Source organism: Xiphias gladius, chromosome 5 (genome assembly GCF_016859285.1).
Source record: "Xiphias gladius isolate SHS-SW01 ecotype Sanya breed wild chromosome 5, ASM1685928v1, whole genome shotgun sequence".
Classification (NCBI taxonomy): Eukaryota; Metazoa; Chordata; class Actinopteri; order Istiophoriformes; family Xiphiidae; genus Xiphias; species Xiphias gladius.
The window spans coordinates 12,793,748-12,816,976 of NC_053404.1; the positions used below are offsets into that span (position 1 = coordinate 12,793,748).

At 39.3% G+C, this 23,229-nt stretch overlaps 2 protein-coding genes across 4 annotated transcripts in view; both read right to left on the reverse strand.

Annotated features, from left to right (window-relative positions):
* c5h8orf34 (chromosome 5 C8orf34 homolog) overlaps positions 1-6,229 on the reverse strand; it is a 56,761-nt gene extending 50,532 nt beyond the window's left edge. The window contains exon 1 of the mRNA XM_040127425.1: positions 5,707-6,229. Coding sequence (XP_039983359.1) covers positions 5,707-5,775 — 69 coding nt within the window. The 5' untranslated portion in view covers positions 5,776-6,229. The remainder of the gene's footprint in view (positions 1-5,706) is intronic.
* Positions 6,230-6,377: 148 nt separating this feature from the next.
* Positions 6,378-23,229, reverse strand: part of prex2 (phosphatidylinositol-3,4,5-trisphosphate-dependent Rac exchange factor 2) — a 93,699-nt gene continuing 76,847 nt past the window's right edge. For all 3 annotated transcript variants that reach the window (XM_040126659.1, XM_040126658.1, XM_040126657.1), the window contains exons 37-41: positions 16,202-16,268; positions 15,560-15,750; positions 12,174-12,276; positions 8,967-9,034; positions 6,378-7,546 (exon numbers count right to left, since the gene is read on the reverse strand). In XM_040126659.1, the coding sequence (XP_039982593.1) occupies positions 7,501-7,546; positions 8,967-9,034; positions 12,174-12,276; positions 15,560-15,750; positions 16,202-16,268 (475 nt within the window). In that variant the 3' untranslated portion in view covers positions 6,378-7,500. The remainder of the gene's footprint in view (positions 7,547-8,966; positions 9,035-12,173; positions 12,277-15,559; positions 15,751-16,201; positions 16,269-23,229) is intronic.

Sequence of the window (23,229 nt, forward strand, 5' to 3'; positions counted from 1 at the left end):
CTTAAGAGATATACCTGAGGTAATTCATTGATTAAGGCCACAGTCCTTCTTCTGAGTATAAATGCAGTCTTAACTTCAGGCAAAGTTTAAATGAGGTTTCAGCAGCGTCTGTTAGTCAAATCAAATTGGTATTTTTTAGTATGTTTTTTTGGTGCACAAATTCCTCTTTGTGTTATTATTCCTCCACTGCAGCTCATCAAGGAAACAGTGTCTGATGACGTGTATTTAAAAAGACTGTAACTTTGATTCCCTGCACTTGATTTGATAAATTGAGACTGCTGGAATAGATTTTTGCACAGAATGAGAACTGCGGATTTTGGCTCTCATCAATCAAATTAGAAGCATGTGACTTTAGGAAGAGGTGACTTCACAGCCAGTATGAAAAGTACAAATGATTACAGCAAGCAAAAACTATTTTAATGTAAATATGGGCACTTGAGTATTGTTTCAAGACAGACTTGGAAAAAATGTGAACTGATACGTTAATATAATTACATAAGTTACAAATGTTTTGATCCAGATAGCATTGAATTATGTAGTGCTGTATATCTATTAGATTTACTATTTATCGCAATGAAAAAAAAAAAACATCCAACAAGGGGAATAAATAGACTATATTAGACTACAAAGTATATAAAGAATTACAGATTAAGAAGTTGATTTGACCACCACTGCAATATTTAAAGCCCATGAAAACATGTTTTCAAATCTGGAGTATTTCTCTATAACAATAAATATTAGTGAATAATCAAACAAAGCTGAAGTTATGAAAAAAAAAAAAATCTTTAAGCAATAGTTATTAAGAGGTTAACATTCAAAAATACAGCTAATCTGTGTCCTCGGGACTGTTTGGATATCTTTGGATCACATTTGATTGACGACATAAAGTAACAACACTACAACTGATATCAGATTTTGATTTAAAGATTGGTGCACAGAAATACATCTCATTGTGTTTTTTTTCCAACAGAACCCCACCCACCTCAAACAAGTGAGAAGAGCACAAAAAAACAAAAACAAAAAAAACAATTCTCTAATGTAAAATAAACAAAACATATGAGAGATAGGGGTCTTGTAGACCCTATCACTCATAGTAAAAAGCTGACTTAAAAATTCAGGCAGAAGAAGATTCAGCACAAAGCACACCCTCTTTCCGGACCCCAATATAGTATATACCCATTTGCACAGACACATACTGTATTAATACGTTCGTGGAAAAACATACACACACATGAAGTTATTTTTCACCAGCTGAACACATGTAGGCTAACAGTCAAGGTTCTGTGTATCAGATGATCAGCTCTCCCATACCACCAGCATGACTATCAACTACACGCAGCAGTAAGCCATCTGCATCCTTAGGCTGTCATAGGACATGATAACTTTATTAGCATGCACCAGAGACACTGTACTGTTTTCCCTTACTCTCACAAATCGCAGACACTCCCTGCCTCCACTCTCTAGAGCTTCGTCATATTAAACTTCAATCATTGTCTCACTGCCTGATCTCCCAGATATCCTTTGCCTTCCCTCTTCGCCCCTTCCTGTACTCCCCTAGGACCAAGCTAGCCTTAGGTTGCCTGTTCAGCCTCCTGTCTTGTAGTAATTACCCTAAGTGTGCCTGAAGGGGAGCTGTATTAACCCATGCATGACCAAATATCTGTCATATCGAATCACCACACTTTAGACCATCACCAAATTTGAATGCAATAATAGAATAGTTCTTAGAAAATAAAAACCAAAACATGGTCTATTTGGTAATGCCCGAGTTTAACTAATCACAAACTGTTTCTCTCCTTTGAATTTTGATGGTGTTGATTTCTAAATGTGAATTCTAATGTCTTCCTCTGGCCCCCAGAAACAACAAAAATGAAAGGCCTTGTTTCAATTTTCACACAGTGTCATAACAAATTGCCACAGGAAATTGCAAATCATATACTGTACTTCCAAATTGATTGTATTGACTTTTAGCATGCCTTCACAGTTTGCTAGGATAGGATTTTAAAATTAAAATTACAATTGGCATTTCTGCCTGCCTGATTGACCTCTTTCCAGTACTGCAGGACTGCACTACTAAGACCCTAAGCACAGCAGGTTAGAAGAACTACACACAATGAATATACCGTATAATTCCCTCAGCGAAGTCTATAGGAGGAGGCCAAAGTTATTTAAGTTCACTTTAAGTAGCAACACCAATAGTAAGAACAGAGACCTATATTCAAGCTCTTAAAGTCTCTTACCGAAAATTCAAACTTTGTCATGAACAATGACACCATTTTCTTCCAGAGAACACTGTCATAACTCAACTTTTTAAGTCTAAGCTACAGTTACATGATCCATCAGCTCACTGTTCCAATAGAGCAATTATATTGCCTTAGATATGATTGACAGATCAAAGCAGGGAGGAACATGAGAGCGGGTTTCATACTGTCTGGTGATAAAGGCAAAGAGTGCTCCAGTTTTACCTACTGGTCCTGTTTCATGAGTTTAAATGTCAGACGTTTACGGGTAGTTTCTGCAGATCCACTTTGATAATACAAAGACTGAAGCATTCTACAGATTCTTTCAGACAATTGAACTGTTTCTGTTACAATGACAAATGCAAGGTAAGGGGGACTTTTATCCTTTGTATGATGCAATAAGGCAGTAAGTAACACACATATGCTTGCTGTATCTTTTTATTATTGGTATCATAAAGAGTATAAAAGGGGATCCTGAATATGTGGCCTTCAACTTGTTTTAATGTCTATACTAACTACAATTCTTCATGCAACACAGAGATGAAAGTTCATGCTGCACCTAAACTATTAAGTGATTGGAAAAGAGTAGGTGTTTGAAAAGAATACCAATATAAAGTGGCTGACAATAATCTGGGGTGCAATTACTTCAATTATTATGAAAGGCGGTTTCACTTTTTAGAGAATAATCCACTGCTGTTGACTCAGTTTGCTATCTCTGCAAAGCAACCATTTCATTATTGAGAGGGAAAAGAAATCAATTCACTGGCAAATCATAGGATATGTCTCATCGGAGTGAGAAAATGGACCCCCCCTTGCTGTGTGTTGAGTATGAGGAGGAAGTGATGGGGTTTTGCAGATGAGTTTGACAGAAAAATAAAGAGAAAGAACAGTTTGTGGTGAAGAAATTGTTTTATACATTGAGGTTGTGTTTACAAAACATGAAATAAGAAACCCACAGTGTTAATTTGATACAGATTAGAGAGCGAACTCTTTCACATTCATACATAATGTAGGAGGACCCATAACTTAGATGCACTTAATGCTACATTACATACTTGTACATGAAATAATGTGAGGGAGTTTTTTAAGGCTCCTAAATAAAATATATTTAGGCAATTATTGCACAGCAAAACTAAATTCAGCTTTTAAATTAACAATACGTTTACTCTTTCTGTGGAAATTATTTAATTCACTACAGAAACTCTTCAATCTCACTGCAATGCATGTAGTGCTTTGTCTCAGTCCTTGAAATTTGGGGTTTTGGTTCATGTTACAGCTAATTTATTACTGTTACTGGTCATCATGTTGGTTTCCCTTTTACTGTATGCTGGCCATATCTGTGCTACTAGACAATTTAAAATTCTGTCAGCCCAAAATCACAAATTTGCCTCAAAGGGATTTACAATATGTACACCATATGACACCTTAGACCATCATATTGTCAATGTTAATATGTTTTGTATTATAATACACTTTGTATCAACGGGTAATAGAATAATACTTTTATTTCTGCACAGCGTCTCTTGTAATTGGAAGTTTTGTGTGTCATTTTAACTGATGCATTTTACCGGCAAAAAATGCAAACATTCAAACATGTACTTATGTTTGATGGCAATCAAAGTTTCAGTGAGCTCTTTTTAGTTTAAGCAGCACAACAGAACAGCCGTATGATTAGATCTGCTGTACCACTTCTCTACATCTGATCAAAAAGAAAATTACAAGAGGAATTCCAGCCTCTCTCCTGGATTCTTCCAATAAAAAAAAAACTTGTTTCTTCACAGCTGAATGCACATAGATCGATTTTCTTCGACACAACAATGAAATGGCCATGTTTTTCCAAGCACAGCACCTGGGTAGCAGCTATATAATTTTCTCATGAGGATAGTGGCATACCCAGGAGAGTTTTCAATTATTTTCCTCTTACAACACCTCTTTCTCACTACCATTAAAAGCCTGTCAGTTTCCCCTGAAAATCTACACTGCACAATTCAGCCCCACAATAAACCATTCGCCATCTAAATAATGTGAACGACTCAGCAATGATCCATGTCATTTTTGGTCAGAATAAAAAGTCTGCATGGTGTCTTTAGGACAGACTTCAGGATGCAATACAAAGCATGTAAAAGCTTTGCCATATTAGCTCACTGATCTTTGGAACAAAGGTGTTTTGATCAGCACCACAAGCAGCACCCTAATGTCACACAGAGCACTTTGCTTTAATCATCTTCAAATGTCACATAAATGCAACACAATTTAACTGTGCATAGAGGCAAAATGAAGAGAAAACACAGGCAGGAGAACTGAGGCGGAGAGCAGAGGGGGAGACAGGTGGAAAAGGAAGATGGAGGGAGGAAAAACAAACAGAGAGAGCACACAGAGGATATCATTGTGCAGTTGAGCTTCAGTGACTGCTGTGGCCTCATAATAAGATTTCCTGTCTTCTTCGTGGGTTTAAATGCATGTTAGGCATAAGTCTCTGTCCAGCGCTGAAACGGGCCTCACTACTGCTCTTATATCTGTATAACATGCGGGTCATGTTTGTGTGCGCGCTGCGGCTACATATCCAGCTGAAGTACAGAACTGAAATGTCAGCACTTTGCGAAACACATCATGTGCATGTGAATATTGCTTTGCTATGAACACAGTGGATGCCATCCTACTGTGTCCCCACGCGTTTCTCATGGTGATATTACATGTGGCTTGCCAGTTGTCATTCTTGTTTAACAGCGACTGACAGACTAACAGGTCTTCTGCATCTCAAGCAAAAGCCAGTTGGATGCTTCGTCTGTCTCTCCGATTATGCCTCACACTTATGCCTTTCTGCTTTAAGCAATAAATCCAATAGCAAACAAAGGATGAAGTCATGCCCTCCCCTGGGAAGCTTAGATGCAACTGAGAATACACTGGGATGAACACATAGATCCCTTAACTTACAAACAGACAGAGAGGCAGGTAGTTAGTTAGGCTGTGTCCAAGCCTGCTATGCGATGTGAATTACAACCAGCTTCCCTGAGTGGCCCTAACTTCAACAAAGTGTAACATTGTTGAGGCAGTAAATGACAGGGTACATCATCATCTTTTGAAAAGAAAATCCCTGATGGAAGGGCTAAATGTGAGGGAGAACACGGCAGCCAATATTTCTTTATGTGTTTCTGCACTACACTATGTCATTTTAAATGGAGCGCAGTGGTACGTTTCAGAAAGGTGTCCGCTCTAAAGACATTCAGACGCCGAAGTACATAAAAATAAACGTTTTTCCATTTTATCAACCGATTGCTTTAACATCTACAGTACAAGTGCATGTAGGGAGGAGTAATACAGTTCAATATATCCTCAGTTACTTCAGAGTGCCAGCTCACATTGCAGTTTAGCACAAACTATAGATATTAGCGGATGGTGCAAAGCAATGGTTCCTTAAATTGGCAGCCAAGAACTTCAGAGTTCTTATATGAATTTGGGCACTCACCTCAAACAAGGGTCCGATTTTATTCTTTTCCAGGTACGACTGAATTCTTGACTGTTGTGGAGACGCCATGAAGAAACTGTGGTGCCTCGCAATTGCTTTCAGCAGGATGAAATCATAGGGTGAGCCGGTGTCATTCGTCCTTCAAGCGGCGTCTCGGCCACCAAAATGTGCAAAAATTTCACCTAGTGGGCTGCAGCGGAGCCATGTTGAGTACAGAGCGGCTGCGTCAAGTGCGGGGCAGGCGGCTCTGAGCCCGGCTCGTTGTGAAGACTCAGCCCGGGACAATCCCCAGTTTGTCGCCTCAGTGACTCCTCTGGCGGCAGCTTCCTCGCGGAGGGCAATGGCACAGCAGCTCTGTGACAGAGATTACAAATCTTCCGCTCACTGGCTGTCAGCGTGAACTGTGCCACCGCCACTCCCATTTATCGAGCGAGCTCAGCCTAGCCCCGCTTTTGTTCTTCTCTGCTCGGCGCAGTTGCGTGTCTTGTAATGCATCCACCTGGATGTGGAGCAAAGATTTCACGCTAATAAACTGCGCAGCACGTGCACTGACAGTAATTCCCGCAGGTGCAGTGCATTCGACTTATTAGCGTGAGAAAATATGAAAGTTCAGTCAGTTTTGTTTTAAATTTATTTTTTATTTTTTTAATCAATAATTAATTTTTCTTCCAATTAAGCTAATACTCTTACTAGACGACAGTGTTCTGGTTCATTCCCATGAGCAAAAACTAAAGAAGTGCCCATCAGCTTTAATATATTTTTACATACTGTGTACATGGCAACATTTTAGTGTTTTGAGGACAATTTTCAGCAATAGTCGACCTTCACTTTTACAGTGATGAAACAAAGACATACAGTATATGTATGTAGGAACACTAATGGAGCTTATTGATGCAGTTTATTATCACTTGGTTGTTTGTAGTAGTAGTGAGCTAGTCATCCACTATACAATGATAACATCCAATAATAAGTAACAAAGAGAGTCACTTTAATCCTGAGTACTGTCAATATAAAATAACATAGTATATCTCATAGCTCTACTCCCAAAATCCTATTATATGTTAATACTGATAAACCATTGAACATCTTTACATGCATGCATATAACAGTCATAGAAATTCTGAATCAGTGGGAAACAAGAGCATAATTCTTTCAGCATAATTTTGCTTAATTTTTACAAGCGAATATAAATCATGTTGAGGAATGTTACAAAGCACACATTCATATGGTTATCAAAAGTCTGACAGAATGGATAAAGCATAGAAGTCAGAGAACAGAAGCAGAAAAATTATTGGCTAATTTGAACAGACATAAGACAAATTACATCCAGTATTCTTTTAATCAATATTATCTTGCTTCTTTCATATGCAAATTAAACTAGTAACATGTAATGCTAATGTCACTCATGAAAACAAATATAATTTTCAGCCCATAATATGCAGACAGTGAACTGATGGGGTTCATTCAATTTCACTGAGCTAATTCAACTCCATTCTCCGGGCGTAAAATCTTTTGTTTCCTCAATCTGAAATATCTTCTTGTCTGATGCATTATACAATAAAAAACCTAAATATGTATAAAATACAACTGTGAAAAATATAAAGTATTAAAAATACTATTAACGGCTTTTAAATTTCTATTTACACTTCAGGCAGCTAGTCTGAACATATCAAAATGTTCAGTAACTGTTTAATTAAGTTGATCCTTCATGAGTGGAGGAAAAACCTTAAGAGCAGAATGCTTGGGACGCAAATCTCCCCACGACTTCTTCAGCATCTTCCTGGATCCAATGCATTATTGGTCACCATCTGGGGGTGGAGGCTGGCACAGCTTGTACAACCTGATCATAGAAACACACATGCATTATAGCATTTAATTACATTCCAACAGTACTGTTAACACTGAACAATGCTTATCAGTCAGTGAGAAATTTTCTCTTCCCTAAAAAATTTTCTGTTGACTGCAAAGGAAATGTAACCAGAGATCTAGCTGCAGTTTCAAGAAGAAAGCTGTTAGCACTGGAAGAATAATTACCCTTAGTAGCGCACATCCAGCTTTGCACTACAAGTCAAACAACATTAACTATGTTCAAACAGTAAAAAAAATACTTCAGAGTTTAGTTTTTTACATTCACAAGTGTTGTTGGTACAAAGTATAAATTGGTAACATCCATAAGGACATTTTTTATAAATATAAAATGTAAAATGTACAGTTGTCATACACTTTGTGTTTTAAATGCCACAAGAACTATGCAGTGGTTACAGCTGTTTGCATTTGTAAGAGAATAAGAAAGCCTCCATACTGGCCTAATAGTTTTCTTACTGTTGCCATTATAAAGTCCATGACAATTCTAATCCTACCAATGCACCTCTCACAGTCCAGGATTATATGTTCTGTTCTGCTGCCTTAATGAATAGAAAACATTACTTTAGCTACAAATTTTCTCTAATCTCAGTACATATTTCTCCAATATCAGCTGTATTTCTTGCATCTTAAAAAAACACTACTTAAAACAACACTTCTGTAGTTTAAATGATCAATTGCACCATTCACATCTTTTTTGTTTTGAAGAGACTCACTCTGCATTGCATGGCTGCAGGGTAAACTTACACTAAAATATAACTGTCCCTTTCATCTACACGTCAGTGAGAGTGAGAACAACCAGCATATCTCATGATCCACAAAGCACACTTACATATTCTACAACACTAACTCACAGTGTGACAATTATGACACAAACCTACTGAGAGTGCAGCAATTTTGCTCCGCGACCACAATGTCTCAACACTGATCATCCCGCTACTTAATTCTATTTGTCAATTTCACTAAAAGGTTCAAAAGGGCTGCCTGTCACACAAAAGCCTATATGTCACAGCCAAATGACTGAGGCAGTCCTTGCCCTCGTCTTGCAGCTAGCGAGAACAGGGAGCTCCCCATTAATGGAACCATTTGGCCCCAGCAAATTTTCAAATCAGAGAGTCTCTGGAAGCATCGACAAGGAAGGAAATTCAAAACAGTCCTTTCTTGCAACTACATTACCATGCGACAACATATATTTAAACAAAAAAAAAAGTTTTATATGTTAAGCAGATTTCAGGTCTCTTAAAGTTGACATTCATGCCATTTTGAAAATGGTCACAAATAGTGTAAAGTATATGTTATTTGTAGTTAATGGGCTATTACATACAAAGCCCGCTAAGGCCCCTTAATTTAATAGGTTGATGTTATCCCACATAGACAGGAAATGACTGCAGTTTTACCTTGGGACTGATGACGGTGTGCGATCCCTCACCCCCAGATTTTTGGCAGAATTCTGAACTCTTGCTCCCTAAAAGACAAACAGACATCAACAATTGATGACATCGTGGATCAGGTTGAAATGCAATGTCCATAAATTGGAGCTAGGAATAAAACTATAGAGAGAAGAGCTTAAACAAAGCTTAGACAGTAAGCCAAAGAACATTTGTATCGTCTGAGTATTGAAAATGCTTTTGCCCAAAGCTTTGTATGCAAAGAAATTACAGTGAGGAATCAGGTGATTCATCTTTTGTTTGTAAATAATACATTGCTGAGTAGTATCATTCAAACTCTTTACTATCTGGAATTATATGTGCATTACCAACATTAGTGTATTGCACTTTTTTTTTTTTTTTAAATCAGAGAGCATTGGAAAGTTTTGAGGTCTTCCTGATTTTAGTGGTATAACTCTTCTTAGGTCGATAGTTTCCCCTTGGACTTTGTTGTTGAACAGATTTGTTTGCATATTTTAAATGTCAGGCTGAGCCCAGAGATGAGCTAGGATTGGTCACCATCTTGGGTGAAATACGTCTGATGATTTTTTTTTTTTTTTGTTTGTTTAATGACACAAGTTCCCCCTAAAGTGAAATTGCTTGCCGTCAGGCCATGAATGACTGGCAGTCACCTGTTAGAGAAAAAATATAAGTTTTAGGCTTTAACAGCTCCTATAAACCTACAATGGTTGTAAAGTAGATGTCCTTTGATGCATGTTGACACAGCTGCAGTGTGCCATTTATCAATTGCATCTGTCTGGTTTCTAACTATGTATGCAGAATTGTCTTTGTAAGGATAAAAAAGCAAGTATAAAGGACTTTGAAAGATGAATGCTAGTAGTATTTGTGTCCTGCATAGTTTGATTATGCCCAGTCAGGTGCATGTCTGCTCTTTGCTAATGTTTCTCTAGTCTGCTGGCTGTGCGCAGTGTCGGCAGATACACAACTATAGGGGGGCAGGGAGCAACTTAGCCTCTCAATTTAGACTCACACAAACATCTGCACTCACAAATACCCAATGTCCCTCTATGATGCACACACGCACGCAAAAATACACAATTGAATCATTATCCAAAGAGGTCATCAGCATCTCCTTTTTAAGTAGAGAGGGAGTGACTGGCCAAAAATGCATTAGCTGACCTCTCGGTTACAGCTCTGCCGTCTGCCATCTTAGTGTCTGCCCCGAGTCACGTCCAGATAGCTGGATAGCATCAGCAATTATTCGATGTGCATCACAGCCATCCATTCTGATGCCTCCAGACAGAGATGCCCCCTAATGTCCCTACAGCACACGGCACCCAGAGAAGATCAGATGAATCTGAGACACCAGCAGAAATAAAACTCTTTTTACTGTTTCTTCAACAAGTGGAACTTGGTTGACATAGATAAAACTTTAAATAATAAAACTTTTAGTATTTTATGATACCAAAGGTATTGTAAATCAAGGGGAAATTTAAAGAAAAGGTCAGGGGATCACTAAAATCAGTAGGATACGTCATGGCAATCCATCTGATAATTGTTCAGAGTCTCTCATTAAAAGAGTTGTAACGACCGACAGACCACAACAGATCCATGCCACTATCATGGCTAAAAATACATTGGATAAAATGATATAAAATATGGTAGATATGGCTATCCAAGAAGCAGCAAAGTGCAAGTATGTGACAGTGTTAACATGCACAGTCCTCCGCTGTTTTATAATGAACACTAATTCACTCAAATATCCACACACATATAAAATGCTGCATGTATCTTTTATAACTGGTAGCAGATGTTTTATAGATGTTGTTTCTGCATCTTCCTCCTACCTTTCCTAGCATTTATAAAAACAGTTAAAACATTTGCCTTCCATATGCTGAAACAGGAAAAACAAAGTCTAAAAGGGAGGGACCATGAGTTTTCCTCTTACATAGTTATTGTATATATACTGTATACTCTTCCCTTACAGTCCAGATATTGGAAATTGTTATGCAGATGTTTACAAATCAGTATTTGGACCAATTTCGCATTCTCATTCTGAATTCTGTCTGAGCTTACTGGATTGGACTGGAGGCTATGCTGATAACCTTTTTGTGAGTAAGTACGACTATTCAGCAAGGAAGAAGAAACGTCATCCAAAGACTGAGTGATATTCATATTCATCAGATTCATCAGATTCATCAGCTTATGTCTGAGAGCAAGGACACACACACACACACACACACACACACACACACACACACACTCAGCAGAGCAGACTCTCCTCTGCTCTCTATCTGGACTGAACAATCTCTTCTCAGTGGTGTGTAGGTCAATGATGATGCAAGAAAATAGAAAATGTCAACTGACAGATATAGAAACGTTATGAAAAAAAGTTCTCTTCTGATAAATTCACCAAAGCAAATAACTGCACCTTTTTATATTCAATAGAAAATATCTCAAACCACATCCTCCACAAGATTTTTTTTCAAGCCACATACAGTAGTACTCAAGGTCAAACAATGCAAAGAGTTGCATCCACCTGGCTGCCAGCCCAGTACTCTGAGTGTAGAAATTAAAAGCCTTTTCTTCTTGCAGTGTCTTGGCCTCTCAACTAAACTCTCCTTTCACTGTAAACGGCAAAATAACCACCACTTACAGAACTTCTAATAAGCACCTGACATACAGTATATGCCAAGATCTGGTCATGGCCAGAGCTTTTTGTGGGGTTAAAATGTGTACGCACATGGGAATTCCTTCTCTTGACCCAAAATAGACATGCATCAGACACTCAACCAGTCTTGTGGACAGCAGCAACCAATTCTTTAAACACCAAAAAATATATTTACTATTGGCTGCCTTTAAAAATTGCATTCTTATTAAAGTATTAGTGTCTGAGAGAAATCAAACATTGACCAAGGAAGCTAAAATGGCTTCCTATTGATCCTCTATTAACACCATTAAAGGTAGTACAATTTTGGCAGCCTAGCTTTATCAGTGAAGCATACAGTTTATCTAATGATCTTAGATGCAAAAAATGCATTGAGCATTGAAACACAAATTCACTCCAAGACAGAAAATTCCATTGCAGGGACCGTAGCAGAAAAAGTTGTTGTAGCAGCAATATTAGGAGGCTGAGTAGAAAATAACAAAGAGGCTATGTACACAGTAACGTTGTGTATGTTTGAATAGTATGCATGTGCAAAATAAAGTACATACCTGTTTCCTCATGACATCAGTGGCCTGCATGATGCAACGAGGGGGCAAGCCATGGTTTCGGGCCAGCAGGATGGCCTGCTCTAGTGTCACACTCAGAGTGCAGCTGTCAATCAGAGAGGAAACATAACGTCAGGATCAGGATCTATCAGCACTAGGGAAGTGGATGTCAAATTGGTTCATGGGTAAATCAGAATTCAGAATCTTTGTCCTGTTAATGCAGTTTTTGGGAATAAAATTTTTTTATCCAAGAAACATAGGGCATTTACTGCATTTTCCCTTTTCACTGATGCTGTACAACCAAAGCATAGAGTCTGTATTTGACACAAGAAAATCATCTATAGTGACAAACAACTTCTCTGACTCAACAGTCACTTATTCACTTTCTCAACAGGCTTTCAGGCTTTGCAGTAAAGCAATCTTTCCAACAGATGGAGACTGAAAGCGAGATCTGAGACTGAAACAAACATCAATGGAAACAGAAGCATGCCAAACTCAAACTCTGGGCTTTATACAGATATGATTAATCTCTGGCAGAATTCAGTACAACTATATCAAATCTCTCCGCATATTGCTCCTCTTGACACCGTGTCTTTACCATCACATTCTTCCTGCTTCACATTTGCTCATCTCCTCACTAATGAATCATTTGATTTCCCACTGAAATGTCACTCACAGCGAACCTGCGGCATCAGGATAATAGCGAACCTCCTGGTTTTCACTTTAGACTCAGCAGAAGAAGACGATTAAACCTTTCAGCACTTAAGGACACTTCCCAGTTTTCTCATCATCAGGATTGATACTTCCCGTTGCGGCCGAAAGAAAAGGGTCCAAGGACAAGTCAGTGTGTCTCATGTGGCAGAGGCAATATACTCTCGCCACCATGATGGTATGATGTGTGTAAAACGAGCGTTGACGTGAGTCTGTGATTCATTAATTACAGCACACTTTGTTGCCAGGCACATACATAGACACACTGTCTCTTCCTCTCTCTCGCCTTCGCGTGCACAAACACACCCACACACACACACACACAAAGAGCAGCATGTGCATAAATCCTTGGAGAGCTACTGACGGTTGTCAAGGCTGTTGGGTGACCTTTCTGTGATACCAAGCTGTACTAGTATATTGATCCAGAGCCTTTCCACTGCAAATTGAACTGTCCTAAGTTCCAACACTGCCAGGCTCGCTTTCATTGAGTAAGACTGCCATGGGGCTGCTAAGAAATCTGAGCTGTTTTCTTCTCTCGTGGTAGGGTTTCACACTGACTAAGAAAAAAAAAAAAGAATCAGATGTTCATGAGGGACACAGTGCTACAGAGAATCATTACTCTTACTCAATCTCAATACTCAATCAGACCAAGATTTAAAAGTCCCCTTAAGGTTCAGTTGCATAACTTTATGATAGTGTAACATGATGTGATAAAAGTAATGAACTCAACAATCTTCTCCAGTATGTACCAACCAACATTCCAGTAGGGAATTGCAAAAGATGTCAATTTGCAGGCCACCCCAGAATATTTTTAGAACCCATTTTGAGCTTCCCACACCGATAAAAGAGGGAAAAAAATGTCACCCACAGAGGATCTTTATTTATCTCTATAGCTGGAGCAGGATGAAGGAACTGCACAATATCTGTGTGTGTGCTTAAGGCTGCACGGTTTTCCTTTTCATTAGGGTTGGTGAGATAGTATGATGTGATTTATATCCATCTGTTTTATGTTGTTCCAGCCCATATTCCATTTACACTCTGTGTTTCTCCAGAGCTGAGTCCTTACTTATAAATGAGAAGAAACAAGAGAGCGACAAACACAAAGAAGGGGATGAGGAAAAAAGAAGTGGAAGAAACAAGCAAAAAATATAAGGTCTTTGAGCAAGTTAGTGCCTTGGAATGTGGATTAGGCTTCTGCTTCTGATGCGTTCTCCCCCTCTGCATTCGTTTTTGTATTGCTGTCAAACAGAGAACTGTCCTTTTGTCGTCCTAATGTTTTTTGTGGGGGTGATGGACAAAAAAATCTTGAGAAGAGAAGAGCCCAGAATATTGCAAACTGCTGATTCCCCCAAAATATCACGCTTTCACTGTTATTAAAACTCATCCATCAAGCCAACTAATCCAATCAATACTGCCTGAGAAGGCTGCGACACTGATAATGCAATTTCCATATTACTAATCTACTGGCTTGGTTTCATAGGTTTTTCAATTATACCAAATTTAGTTTTTCTGCTCACCATTTACATGAGCAATACATTGATTTTTAATACTTTAATACTTTTAATCATACAGAGAAAGCAGTAAAATTGGTTTATTCATATATAATCTGTATTCTGTCAATAGTAAGGGGGTTACATATAAAGTTAATGAGAGGAAAGAAGAATTGCATCAGGCAAAACATTTCTAACTCACACTACTGTGATAGTCAATCCATTATTCCCATCATTTTGTAGCTTTGGAGGGTAAAACAGTGTTTAAGGAGTAGGCCAATTCACAAATAATCCTAAATATTGCAGGCCTTGTCACCTGCTTTGTCACAGTACACTTAGCCTGTCTGGGTGAGTTGTGGCTAGTGTGTATAATTGCACAGACACACACAGATATACACATACACAGACTGTGGGTTAATAAAGTAGCAGCAGTCATTGCACAGACAGGAACTTTCTATTAGAGTTCAGGCAACCAGGCAGCTCCATCTACAGCACTATATCAAGCCATCAGTCACATCCAGTGAACGCATGAGCGCATGTGTGTGAGCCTGCGCACATGACTAAGACAAAAAGACATGGAAACTGTCATGGGGTGAGGAAAGAGAGAATCAGAGAGATGGTTAGGTGGGTGGAGGGAAGGAGCAGAGTAAGAGATGAAAGATGAAAGCTGGAAATAGGGAACAGCGGTGACAAACGATCAGGATATTTCTGTCCTCATGCATTGATGAATGGTGCCCTCAGCAGCAGGTGAATTAGGCAGCCATATATAGAATTAAATGAGAATGGAAGTAATTGACCTTCCTGTGTAAAGTGCTATGCCTACTTAAAAGTCCCTAAGTTGGTGTGGGATACAATGGGCTCTATTAACTAGAATATCCAGCTGTTAATTAATGCAGAGAAGTGTGTATTAATAGCAAAAATCCCCACAGTGCAGGAGAGCTGGACTACGGAGATCTCATAAAATTGAGTGGTAGACAGAGGATAAAAAAAGGAACACAGAACCAGGCAGAAACTGTGGTAGAAATGGTAAAGGTGAGAAGAGTGTCAGTGCGAGAGAGATGAGAGAGAAAGAAAAATTGCAGAGACTTGTTAAAAGAAAGAAAATGATAAGCAGGAACGTAAAATTTGTCTGGAGGTGGTTCATACAGCACTGGAAGACATGCACAGTATATGTGCCCACACACTCACCGGTGAACGCCGCTGTTGCACATGACGATGTGTGTGGCTCCCAGACGTGAGCAGAGCTCAGAGGCCACAGTGAGAAGCCCCACTCCAGAAGCCCCGCATGCAGTGTACTGACAGGCAGCGGTGCGGCGACAACTGATAAAACTCTCCATCAGACGGTAAAGCTCCTCCAGAGCATTGAGGGGACGCATCAACTGGGCAGACACAGAGGGACAGAGGTTGGTGCAGGATAAAACATGAATAAATAACATTGCCAGGCTGTCTGTGAGCAAAGTAGTGCATAAAGAGAATAGATTTGCAGATTATGAGATGCTTGTGGTAGGTAGATTAGTAATACAGTGTTCACAGATTTATGATAAAAGAAAAGAAAATGTTCACATCAGCTTGTCAGGGGTAACGACAAATAATATTTGGTAATTCCATGTATGATTTGGGGAATATTTTTTTAATGGGTTATATATTCAAACTGATTCAGTCAATGCCACTTGATATCTATTGATTTTTACAGTTGTGCGACTGCCATTCTGAAAGCTCCGACATGTTACACGTGCGAGCACTTCCACGTTGCAGCAATAAGATCTAATCCTGCTCTTCAGTTTTTTCCAATACGTAATGCAGCATGGAGTTGTGTTAGGTTGCTCTTACCTTATCTATGAGGGCAGCTTTGGGTGCAGAGCTGGGTGGCATGTTGGACTGATCCAGGTAGAAAGCCCTAAAGGAGAAACAACAGTTCCAATAAGGAGTGATGTTTGCACTGGAGCAGGAGATAAAACTGTCTGCTAAGTAGTGACATACTGCAGTACACTGTATTTAACAATCATACACGAGTTGTTTGTTATTTAGAAGCTCTACTGCTGGAAAAATACACTGTGGCATTCTTTTCTATGCACCATTAGGTCATGAGCAGCACTGACTGCCTTTCTGGGAAAAGTAGGCCACCTGCTCATTATGGAGCTCCACCATCTGACTATCAATCATGAGAGTAACTCTGGCACAGCTCAGCAGAAACACAGACTAAGCATCTCTTGTCTTGGGCATCACTCCAAATGCCATTGCCTCATTCATTCATAGAGTACAGTCGATATAGTGTTACTTTCCGTTTCATCCACTGGAGGCAGCACTACACTGGTGTCCTTATGCAGACAGAGAGGATGTATGCCGCATTGAGTCCATCTGAGGTGGAATGCTACTGGTGCAAACTCAGCAGTCTGTGACTCCATCAAATCTCAGTAATCCAGCAGTGCGCTAAAAATAGCTACTCTACACCACAGCAAACCCAAAGTAAGAAAATCACATACTCCATTACTTTTTGCCAGAAGCAATAATTATGTACAACACACAGTCACCCATATAGTACAAATTTCTGAAATCACAAATAGTTAAGGAGAAATTCAGTTAGAAGAGATGCAGCAACAACAGGCTTCGAGGGAAGGAAGTTGTTTACAAGAATCAGTGAAGCAGGAATCATTTAGCTGCATTCACTCTGCTATTTCATGATTAAAATCAGGCCAAGAAGGCATTCAATATGACTGTCGTATTTCTGCTTGACAAAAATTAATGAAATTAATTAATCGGACAGAGTTAACATATTCAAGATTTTATGTTGATTATAAACCAGCCAAATTGAAATTAAAAGTCACCGAAAACACATACATACATTAAATGCACACACAAGTACTAACTATATATTCTACATTCCACCAAGGCATACTCTCGGAAACATACCTGCAACCACTGGGGCCTCGAATGCATATACACACGATAAGACCCTTAATTCCATTAGTACACTTCCCTCATCCATTTAGGCTATTGAGGCCAATAGTCCGATATGTGTGTTTTGTAGCTTGTAGCAGTTTGTTACCTATTCACTTTAGCTCATTCACATATAAATCCAGTGTACAACACACATCTGTTCTGAGATACAAATGAGTAACCTGCCCATTTTTATACCTTCAATTGTCAAATGTTTCCAAGTATTTAATCCCTATTCGGCAAATTATCCTTTAACCTTGTGGCATGCGCTACTAAATAACTACAAGCACAGTTTGCTAAGGGTTCAGATGGAGCTAATAGCCCATGTAATTGGTACAAGATGGCCTTATCATTCAAAAGATGCTCATGATAGACTGGGAGTTACACTGCATCACAGACACCTCTTCAATTCCTCTCATAAAGAACACGTATGCTTGGATAATGACCACAATCTATATGACCATAATCTATAAACAATCTATAAGAGAGGTAACAGGGCAATTTTTGAGGGGTTGACTGTTTAAATCACCTGGCACCAATATTATGTCTGTATTTTTGCATATGAGTGTGCACACACTTGTCTATGTGTGAGCGTGTGGTGTTTAAGGACTGGGTCCTACGGAAAAACAAACCACTGCAGTAAATGGAGGTTACATCCAACAGCTTCCAAACAAAATGCCATTTTCCAAACAAGTCCAACAAAGAGAGAGTTGAGATTCAGTGAAGTGATAAAACACAGTGAAACACTTTGAAAACAACAACACCAAAGAAAGTTTCTTGGAAATCAAAACCTTGCCCTGAAATAGTTCCTATTCTGGCTCGTATTTCAGGTATGGCCTGTTATCTGTCTACTTCAACTGTGAATCCACTCACCCTTGTCCCTCTTGCTTATCGGTTGACTGCTCAAACTTTTACCTTAAAGGTCTATAAAAGAATCTGTCCAAGAGGAGTTGATTTCTGTGTAAATGCCCAACTCTACTTCATCTGCACACATTTGGTTATCTGTTTTAGATTAAATCAAAGCTCCTCTCCTTGCCCTTGCACACCTCTTTCACAGAGGCAAGGTCATAATACCCACTGATTATCTCATCCTCTTGCTGTAAGAGGTGTTCTAAAAATACCGTCAAGCACAGCTTGAGGAACAGAACTGACTCTCCTGGAGGTCTCTAATGACTAAATAATAGGGGTCAGGCTACAAGCAATGTCTGGTTTAAAGAGAACCTGCACTACATCTCCTGAGCTGATGATGTTTTGTCAGAGGCTCGGACAAGGGACACCTTAGAAACATTTATTATGGATGAAAAATGAAAATTTTAAGCCCACACACAGTGTGCAAACACATCACTGTGAGCCTAATAACATATTCAATACATATTAGGTATAAGGTCTAAATCCACTGGGTGTCTATTATTTCTTCTCCCAACTGCAGTGGTTCTCAGGTTAAAGTCCTGAACTCCAGCTGCTCCCTTTTAATGGCAGGACATCAAGGCCCCCCATAGGGGTTTGCACAAGCTTGTTATCGTTTTTCGTACCCACTGGCTTTCTCCAATATGATTAAAAAAAAACTAAACTAAAACAACTTCCCTCTTTTAGTCTCGAGTTTTTCCGGGGAAATTATTGCCCACCAAAACTCCAACCCACCACCACCTGTCAGCCATTGTGTAACAAAAACAAAGGTTACAGTAACTGTGTGTGTTCAGGCTACTAATTTTTTCATCTGTTAAGAGCCTTTCCCCCTTTCATATTTTGCTGTAAGTACAAATAAAAAATCAATAGGTAAAAGGTTTGTAGCTCTTTCTTCAGTAACCAAGTAAAGTGTCCGGGATTTATGACATTCAGTCTGCTTGACCCTGCAGAGGGGCATGCTGATCTATGTAAATCACTCACAAACGCATGACGAATGACACTCAATATTATTACATCCCCAACAAACTACTGCAGTGTGTGGCAGAGCTGCCTGAGGGCTATGAGAGCTTCCAGGAGCCCCCACATGCCACACACTGATGTTTCTGCACTGACACCAGCAAGACGGTGTACATTGTGTGCTGGATATCATTTCCTTATCCCAAGCCTCCTTCCTATTTACACTTCCAGTCAAATATTTCTGACCAGCTATATGTCAACCACAGTTTAATATGGAAGCACACACCAGCAGAAAAGGTGTCAAACCCCCCCCCAACATAATATGCTGATATACTGTAAATATATGTAGGTGACAATTGCATTTTTTTTTGTTGGTTTAATATCAAAAATTAGTAAAAAACGTAATAATATCCCCAAAAAAGCATTACTTCACACATAGGTTGAATACATTTAAATCAAAAGCGACATGGTCGTTTTCAGGCATTAATGTCAGTCAAGACAGGACACAAATGTCCAGTCCTTGACACCCAAAGCAGATCAGTGTTAACAGGGTCTTGGTGTCCGAGCCAGTTGAAGACATATCATCACTAAATCATTGTCACTGAGGACACATATGGAGTTACTGCATGTATTACAATTCAAAAAAAATTTATGACCCTGATGCTGTACATAAGTAGATGCAAAGTATCCTTGGCGGCTTCCAAAAATGATTTTTTTTAAACTTGCATAGAAACTGCTAAAGAGATGAGTCAAGGTCTTTTTTACATTATCATGCATCATCAAGTGCAGAGTTGTCATCATTACGGCTGTTCAGCGATGCAGTCAAAGAGAAATGATAAATGGAACTGGGTCTTTGATGCTCAGCCGTATAGGCTTCATAAACAGGGGTTCAGTGCACACTAGCTGGAGCAGAACGAAGCCCAACACTTTCCTCAGTGCTCTAGTGAATTCGGACTCCCCTTGCTGGTGAAAAGACTGTGGCATTTTTATCGCTTCCTAAACTGGAGGAGCAATGAGAGAAAAAATGTCTTTCTGTTTAGGATAATATATGACCAAATTTCCATTACCTCCCCGCTGAAGCTAGGATAATATCCATAATAAATATTGATCGCTGAAATAAGTCGCATTTTTCATTTTGCAAGAAAAACTAAAATTACTTCTCAGGTTACAGATGGAGCCATGCGAGAAATTACACTTTTAGCAAAGTGACTGTACTGCTGCATTACTGAGAATCTTGAGAAACGAATGCATGTCAGACAGAAGATATGGGGATATCGCTGCAGTAGCTATTTCTTATTAATCATCATTATATAGCCTTGCCCCAGGGAGGAAGATAAATACCATCAATTGCATGTAGCAACTATGCTGTTTGAGCTCAGTTACCGATTTGTGTTGTTGTTTTGATGTTGACGCTGTGGTGGGATTCATGTCTGTGTGATGAACCAGTTGAAGTGATGTCACAGCATCTATTGTCTGTTCTCTGAGCATATATTGAGGAGGTGTCCTTGGAGAACAAACAGCACAACAAAGCTAGCTGTCAGAGTGGCTTGTATATATAGTTGTAGTTGCGTGTTTTGTATCAGCATTCATGGGTCTTTTTGTGAGGATGCAAGCAGAAGTTGATATATGTGTCTATCTATGTATTTGAGACAAACAACGCCTATCTTGAGTTAGCAGTCATTACCTGTTAAGCTAGTAGCATTAATCATGTTGTTTTACATTTTTGCACTTTACACTCTTAACACTAAGTCACGTCCGAGTGAGGATCAATCATTGCTCCAGCCACAGGGCAACAGAGATAAAGGAAGGAGTGAAGGAGCTCACTACTGTGTTGAAACGGACACCTTGACCGGCAATAAACATCAAGCATTCTTCCTTAATCAAGAGAAACTGCACTTTAGCGCTGTGATACCAATTCCCGATAGCTGCTGGAAGACCAAACACTGTGAGAGCACAAATGACTTTGAGGCTGTGCTGTGGGGTGATTACAGATGACTCTTAGGCTAACAAAGCATGAAATACAAGTCTGTAGTAATAATAATATATACCATGTTTTGTACATTGCTATACATCCACGTTAATTGCTTATCTTTGAGCCACAATGCAATCATTACTCACAATTTTTAAGATTGTGTAGAATTTTAATATCCCCATGAATCAGTCTTTTTTATCCAAGGGACGTGTACTATGAGATTTGGAAATTTCACAACTTCCTTGTGATACAGTACCAAACATTTCCCCATTACTGCCAAATGCATTTCAATTTGGAAGAAAAGCCAGTACCTGCAGTGCAAGTTTTCAGTCTCTCATATGCGGTGAAGATAAAGATTTAAACATGACATCTTAGGTTACTTTTTTTCACCTGAAAGAATTATATATGGCCATGATACACATACAAGCTGCAGCAGACAATATATAGTGCATGCTAAACCTCCTCCTTTATTATTTCTTACTGTTGTATGTACCATGCTCCTCAAATCAATACCAAGGGAGCACTGAAGAGGAAAACCCAATTCCCACTTGAAACTTCCTGTCATAAGAGCAGAATGAGCATACAAACCTGCAATAATCTCTCCCTTTGAATAATACATTTGCAGACTGTGTTCTGATTCTCCCCTCTCCACTCTGCCCTCTTCGTAAAACCTTCTCTGGCACCTTCTCCTCCTCAACTCATCATCCTCATCCATCCCCTGAAATCCCTTCCATCTTTCCAACCTGCTCTGGTGATTTATATTCCCCTTCCAATCTCCCCTTTTCGTTTCTGACTGTATCCTAAAGGAAAAGATGCGTTCTCTACAGAGCATGTTCTTTCCTCCATTTTTCAGATTCTACTAGCAAGAACGTGAAATGGAGAGAAAATTCTATGCATTTTTATATTTATCTCACAATTTGTGACAGAAAAATGAAAGACAATTACTTTATCCCACGTAATAAAGTTCAACAGTGTCTTCCTGCTTTTGCATGATGAGAAACCTGCTGGAAATTTAAGCAAACAACAATGCTATGTCTAAGGAAACTGCGATGAGATGGTTTATGAAAGCTTGGAAAACGTGGGTGTGTGTTTTGGATCTATATACTGCTGACTCCTGTGGGACCAGCCATATACTTGTTATTTGGCCCGTGAGTTTATGTTTTGTGGAAGATTTGAGTGACTTCATCAGGCACTATGGCTTTGCTTGGATCCCACTGTCTCTGGGTGTGGGTAAGGAAAGCGAAAGCCAGAGATGGAGAAGCTGCTGGGAGATCTTACAATAACCCTTACAGTGGTATCATTTACTGCTCTTAGATTTGATATTACTAACAATGCACACTAGTAAAGGCATCAGTGGAATATAAAGACGAAGACAAGAAACAGCAAGTTCTTGTGGACAAAAAAAAAAACATGCACACACACTATTTGTATCCACAGAAATGCATGTCTTCATGACAGGGATCCAGGGGGTCCACAGAATAATGAGCAACTTTCTTTTTAAATTTACTGAATGCAAATGATGATGGCATTTTGTAAGAGGAAATGTTCATTTTCATCACTATTAGTTCTCCACATGCAATGCTAATAGAAAACAATGTCTTAGGACTCCCAAAATGCATATGTGGGTCTGAGGTAAAATAGGAATCTGTTTGGGGATTGACGACATGAAAATGTTTGAGAATCTCAGCCCTGCAGTTCATTCAGTTCAGTATTATGTGTGCTGTGCTGTTTCTGTCTGTCAGTCAGCCTCTGGCTCCAACCCATGGTGTGGGTTTAACCCAACACTGCCATGGCCATGCTCCAAGGATAACGAGGTGCCTGAGGTTGGAATGCTGCAATGGAGAGTGGAGTGACATCACAGCCTGGCCTGTGGTCAGCCGAAAGACACATGGTAGTCGGCAAAAGAAAACCACTGGTAATGTCACATAGAGAGCGATGCTGTATTCACTGACTGTTGAAAACCCACTGGGAATATTTACTTTACTACAATTGATATAAGGAATTATTCTGGGCGGGAGCGAAAATATGTTTCTGGCTCAAATCACCTGCTAAAGTTTTGCTAGTGTTCACAGTATTATTCCACGTG